Raw genomic sequence first — 6855 nt, forward strand, 5'->3', positions numbered from 1 at the left:
AGAGTGCAAATTACTACTTAATTTACTTTTTTTAGAATTTCTTCCAAATCCAACATGAAACTAACCCAAATCCAATAGGAAAATTACCATCTATTATTCATTTTTTTATTTTTTTTATAAAGTTCCCGTTTTACCTCCAATCTATCAATAATTTATCAGTAAACTATTGAAAAAGAGTGATTTTGTAAAGGCTTAATTACTTAAAAACCACCCACCTTAATTTTTTTTTCGTTTATACCCTGATCTAGAAATAAATTCATTTATACCCTGACGTATGTGTTTATGTTTCACCTCTACCCCAAATTTCAAAAAAAAAAGATGATTTATTGAAAACAACTAAATATAAGGATTATTTTATACTTTTTTTTTATTAAAAAAATACAAAGAAATACTTTATCTTTAAAAATGTTCAAAAGTAAGGATTATTTAAAACTTTTTTCTAAATGAAAAGAGGTTAATTTAGTGTCTCGGGGTAGAGGTGAAACATAAACACATACGTCAGGGTATAAATGAATTTTTTCCTAAGTCAGAATATAAACGAAAAAAAAGTTCAAGATGGGTGGTTTTTAAGTAATTAAGCCTTTTGTGAAGTTTTTTTAAAAAAAGTCCAATCCAATAGCTAAACTATAAGCCCATTGAACATACCATAAAAACCCATATTTCTAGTAATGGTGCAATTTCTTTCAAACCCAACACGAAACTAACCCGAATCCAATAGCTAAACTAGAAGCCCATTGAGCATAACATACCATAAAAACCCATATTTCGACCTCCCAAGAAGAAGAAAATAAACCCATATTCCTCCTTGTCTTCTTCAAAATTTTCTGTGTTTGCTGTATCAGCCAGATCCAGGTGAGTAATTACCAACTAAACTTACATATAGAAATGAATTGTAATTTCCGAGATCCATCTATTTCCCCGTCATTCATCTTCTTAGAATTCGTAATTCCAATTTTGGATTTGTTAAGCTTTCGAATTCTTTGATTCCATTCTGATTTTGCTTCATTATTTTCACGATTCAATTTTTTTTATTTTGTAACCTAATCGATCTCTTTAATGTTAGATCTAATGCTGTAGATCACATTGTGTTTGATGATACTAATCAGCTAACTAATTGGGTGAATAATTTTTCTTTTGTTGGTTATTTGTAGAGATCAGTGAAGGCATTTTTTAGTAGAGAAGTGTGGAATTCTCCGATTAATCAAAATGGTAATCTAATTTGCTATTATTTTGTTGTGTATTATCTTCTGGAAAAAAATTAATTATTGTAGCAGTATTATATCTGTTACTTGTCACACTCTACAGGTTGTGCTTGCTGCTTCCATTGTGAGCAAGTCTGGCAAAGGTTGGTTTTATTTTTTCTAATTAATTTGATTTAATCTTTACATTAATGCTCTAATTTAGTTTCTTAAAGTATAATATATAAAAGATTTGCAAACCACCCGATCACTGTCACTTAAATGTTTATTTATTTAATGATTAATTCAAATTTGTACTAAAATTTATGTAGTTTTAGTTTCTTAAAAACTGATCTACTTTTTGTTATTTTTTGTACTTAAAGTATGAACTTTGTTCTCTTGAAAGTTGGCTGATGCTGATCCTAGTGCATTTATCTTGGTCGGTAACTTAAGGGTTTGTTTGGTACGCTTTCGAAATGGACATCTAAATTTGGAATTCTGATTCTGACCCAAGGTTCTGTGGCTCAAATAAGGATTTTGAGTCCCATGTCAAGATTAGATGTTATTTTCAATTTCAAGCAGTAGAAGATGTGTTTTTTTTTATCTGACGATGAATTAATGAAAAATGAATTTGAAGATGGTTTTCTTGATATCATTTTTATGTTTCAATCAATGCAGTGCTTGTTTCTAGGCAGTTTGTGGACATGACTCGTATGAGGATTGAAGGTCTTCTTGCAGCTTTTCCCAAATTGATTGGAACTGGGAAACAGCATACCTTTGTCGAGACCGAAAATGTGCGATATGTTTACCAGCCAATAGAGATGTTGTACTTGCTGCTTGTCACAACTAAACAGAGCAACATTGTTGAAGATTTGGATACATTGAGCCGGCTTTCCAAGCTTGTATCCTTCATATGGCTGTTGTTTGTTGCTTATCATTCTTAAAGTTTTTGCAGTGTTTTGTGTTTATTAAAGCATGTTTCTTTGTTATTTAGCGGTTTCCTTAAGTGGTCTTAGGTTCCTGAATATGCACTATCTCTTGACGAAGAGGGAATCTGCAAGACAGCTTTTGAGTTGATTTTTGCATTTGATGAGATAATCTCCCTTGGACATAAGGAAAATGTCACAGTTGCACAAGTTAAGCAGTACTGTGAGATGGAGAGTCATGAAGAAAAATTACACAAGCTTGTCCTTCAGAGCAAGATCAATGAAACCAAGGATGTCATGAAGCGCAAAGCTAGTGAGATTGACAAGAGCAAGGTATAAAGTTGAGGCTCTTCCTGAAAAGATTGTAAGGTTATGGTTTCATTGTGCTTCCTTACTAATGTGTCTGTGATATTGCAGATTGAAAAGAATAGAGGTGATAAAGGAGGATTTATGTCCTTACAGTCGATGGGCTCTGGAAGGATTGAGAGTAAATTTAGTGATATGAGCATTTCCAGCAGTGAAGGTGGTTTTGGCGGTGGTTCTGGTTTTGGAATGACCACGGATGTTGACTCCTTTTCCATCAAATCTAAAGGTATGTTCCCATTTTGTAATCTTATTGACGCAAGATGAAAAGAATGTGGGGATGTTCCTGTTTTTCTTTTAGTTATAGAAATTTGTTTTGGGGTTAGCTGGAGTTTGGGATTTAAACCGCATGCTAATTTTCTGGTATAATTGGCGTGGGCTGTGCAGTTGTGGGCATGATTTTTGTGTTTTGTATGCTGGGACATGAACCTATTGAGTCACGGGTCATCTTAAAGTCACTGTTACTTTGGACTTTCATCTCTTTTTCTTCTTCTTCCCTGCTACTTATTTTCATTTCTCTCTCTTTGCTTTTCTCCTTACTTGTTTGCATTCATCCTCTATCCTTTAACCATACGCTTATACTTATTCATCCTTAGACTTCTACTTCTCCTGTTCCCTTCCTCTTATGTGAGGGTTAGTATAGTCAATGATTCAAATGTTTGTTTGAGTGAGAGTTATCATAATGTGTTTTGGGTTCTTATATATGCAATAAGAGATCTGTTTTTTGTTACTAGGTCGTCAGCCTTCATCTGCCACTGCTCCTCCTAAAGGTCTTGGCATGAAGCTTGGTAAAAACCGAAGGGAAAACCAGTTCTTGGAATCTTTGAAAGCAGAAGGTGAAGATATTGTCGAGGAAGTGCAACCGAGGGTAGGGCAATCCAGATCAGCTGCTACCTTACCACCAACTGATCCCATTACATTAACTGTTGAGGAAAGAATCAATGTTACGCTGAAGCGGGATGGTGGATTGAGCAACTTTGATGTTCAAGGGCAGTTGTCACTTCAGATTCTTAACCAAGAAGATGGGTTAATCCAAGTTCAGGTTTGTTTCTCTCTCTTATGAATCAGTGCTTGCATAGCATGAATGTTATAACTTAGGTATTATATTGTGCCTATATCTGAGTATAGGATCCTCTCTTTCTAACCTCATCTGACCAATGGTAAGAAATATCTAATATAGGTAATTGCCAAAAAAATTAAATTTGTCAATGGAAGGATATGTTGATGTTATATTACTATAAGTTGTGTCAGTTCATTGTCCACCACAAAAAGTCTCGTGGAATATCATGTTACTATAAGCTAGGTTAGAGTTCGTTGTCCACAAAGGAAAACTCTTGAATAATCTTTATTGAAAACTTCTACTGCTTTTCGTTTTGCAATTATTTTTTAGTGGATTGCTCTTTTACGTCTACTCAGCATATATATCATGTTATTCCTATTTATTTATCATTTCAATTTAAATTTTATGTCAATGAAAGAAGTTTGATGGCCGCTATCTGATTTAATTGTTGTCTACTTGAGCTGTTTATTTGCTGCATTCTGGTCTTTCTAGAGGGTTTCAAGTTTTTTGGTTGACTGTATGATTTCTGATATGCCTAGCTGATAGCCATGTTAAAAATGTAGCTGAAAAAAAATCTTTCCGCAGAATGTTAGTTTAAGATATATTTTAGGTGCTGGAGAACAGGAAAACACATTGTTTCATGATTAAGCTACAACTTAGTAGATTGCAATTATCTACGATGCTTACTTGTTGCACACACTAAATTATGATCCTACAATCTTGAGTCATTACTGAGTAAAAGAATTATCTTTTAAGTTGCTGTGATAGCTGTACTATGGGATCTAATAATTAGTCTTATTTCCAGATTGAAACTGGAGGAAATCCTGGCGTCGTTTTCAAGTCACACCCCAACATGAATAAAGAATTATTTGCAAATGAAAATATTCTGGGCTTGAAAGATCCTAACAGGCCGTTTCCCGCTGGAACTGGTGATCCAGCAGGGGTCGGCCTTTTGAAGTGGAGAATGCAAAGTGCTGATGAGTCCATTGTGCCATTGACAAGTGGGATTATATTTTTAGTCCAGATTACCTTGCTGTAATATGGTTTCTGGTTTGTGCGCTAATGATTGATTGATTCTTTGTGTTATACAGTCAACTGTTGGCCCTCTGTTTCTGGAAATGAAACTTTTGTCAGCATGGAATATGAAGCTTCATCGATGTTTGATCTGCGAAATGTTGTGATCTCGATACCTCTTCCCGCTCTACGTGAAGCTCCGAGTGTTGGAGATATTAATGGAGAATGGAGGTGAGAGGTCTTCCTTTATGTACTCGTCTTTTTTTAGAATTAGGAAAAAGGTTTAAATATGTCCCTCACGTTTGGTGTGAGATTCACATAATAAGCCCTAGTCAGTATTATTTTAATAGACCTAGTTTAGGGTTACTAATTCTTGGAGTATTAGGGTTTCTGTGAGTCTATGAATACACAGTCTTATATTCTTTTATTTTCATAGAGAACTAATAAAATTTCGGAATTATGCTACTTGAATAGTGTTGACTCAGTTAACTCAAACTTTAGGTGTCATTGCCTTGGAACCATCTAGATGTAATTTTCTACATTTTTGCAAGTGTTTGATTTTTAGAAGATTTATCTATCTTTTTTGAAGAACTTAACTTAAATTTTTAGAAGATTTATCTATCTTTTTTGAAGAACTTAACTTAAAGTTATATTTCGCTGTTCACAATTTCAAACATACCTATAACAGATTTAAAAAATCAATACCCTCATATTTAGACTAATTATTACTAGAGCACGTCAAATATCTGTCTTTCTTGTCATCTTCCATGTCAGTACCAACATCATCCATTTTTAACTGCACTTTGCTTACATACATGCTTCAAATTGGAGGCATTAAGGGCTTGTGTAGGCCTTAAAAACCTTTAGGGGCTTAAATTTGATCCTTTATTTTTGAAACTATAATCCCTTGCTTTTTGTTTTTAATTGAGCCTTTTCCACAATTTACATGTTGCCTTAAGCAGAATTTAGTTTATTAATTTGTTTTCACATGCAGGTATGACTCAAGAAATTCTGTCCTCGAATGGTCGATTCTTCTCATAGATAATTCTAACCGCAGGTGAGGAAAAATGTTATCATCATCTCTTTGGCATTATTTATGTTTGATCATGCATGTTCTCATCTCAAATCTAGTTTCTGCTGTAATATGCTAATCTATTAACTGGGCAGTGGACAAATGGAATTCTCCGTGCCTCCAGCAGATACCTCAGCATTCTTCCCTATCAATGTTCGGTTTTCAGCGACTAGCACATACAGTGATCTAAAGGTTTGTCAGGCTCTGATGTTTTTCGCTAATAGCAATTTTGATCATTGAAATTGTGGTTGCTTTCTGCTTTCCATGAATAATTTTCTTTGCAAAATGTGAAAGCATAGCCAAATATAAAGAATGATGGGAATTTATTTGTCTAGCAATGATCGACTGAACTCGCACATTAAATGAAGCCATCGAGTTATTGTTATGTAGCTTATTGCCTTATACTTTGACACTTTGAATAATGAGCATAAACTTGGAATGTTGAGAACCTGCTATAAAATTAAATTGATAAGCATGTTTATCTATTTGATAATTGAACTTCTGTTAGATCGTATTATAGTTTCAAATCCATAGTAGAGTTGGTTTAAAATTTCTAGTTATTTTTGCAGGTTGTTAATGTCCTGCCTCTGAAAGGTGGACCTTCCCCCAAGTTTGCTCAAAGGACACAACTGATTACAGAGAATTACCAAATAGTCTGAATGCTGTTTTTTTAGTTTCTTCCTCAATTTTGTGATTATTGATATGACTCTAATGTCGCATTTCTATTACTCATAGTTTACGGAACTTGATTGTGGGATATCGATTCTAATGTCGATCACTCATTGTGCTTATATCTATATACGCTGTTCATGTCATTGTGACAATAACATTTGGAAGACAGTAAATTTTGGAACATGGCAATTGATGTCAAAAGTTGATCAATCGTGGGGTCTTCAAAATTATTTGGTTGGTAGCCTATTTCAGGTCACCGTTTGGTTTGGAGATTAAATCGTTAATTTTACTGAAATTTGAAGTTAGCATTTATCATTATCTTAAGTAAGGTTAAATTATGATTGATTGAATCTAATTTTAATAATTTACTAGTTTTGCGTTACGTGCTATGCACGTGGCTCGTAACGTAATTCGTCAATAAACATATTAGTAAATTTATTCGGTTATTAAATTTTTTTCCATACTAAATTTATTCTTCTTTTAGTTTAATAACCACAATTAAATAATTGACTTTATTTTATTAATAATATCTTTAAAAATAATAAGATATAAATTTAAATAATAATATAT

At 33.5% G+C, this 6855-nt stretch overlaps 1 protein-coding gene across 1 annotated transcript; it reads left to right on the forward strand.

The window, feature by feature from the left end:
* Positions 1-742: 742 nt before the first annotated feature.
* Positions 743-6495, forward strand: LOC126677680 (coatomer subunit delta). Its single transcript, XM_050372433.2, has 12 exons — positions 743-852; positions 1152-1209; positions 1306-1345; positions 1857-2080; positions 2195-2437; positions 2522-2696; positions 3202-3509; positions 4333-4528; positions 4619-4772; positions 5536-5598; positions 5709-5805; positions 6183-6495. Exons 2-12 carry the CDS (start codon positions 1207-1209, stop codon positions 6270-6272), a joined length of 1593 nt encoding a protein of 530 aa, XP_050228390.1. The 5' UTR covers positions 743-852; positions 1152-1206; the 3' UTR covers positions 6273-6495.
* Positions 6496-6855: the final 360 nt, after the last annotated feature.

This window comes from Mercurialis annua, linkage group LG4, assembly GCF_937616625.2.
Source record: "Mercurialis annua linkage group LG4, ddMerAnnu1.2, whole genome shotgun sequence".
Taxonomy (NCBI): Eukaryota; Viridiplantae; Streptophyta; class Magnoliopsida; order Malpighiales; family Euphorbiaceae; genus Mercurialis; species Mercurialis annua.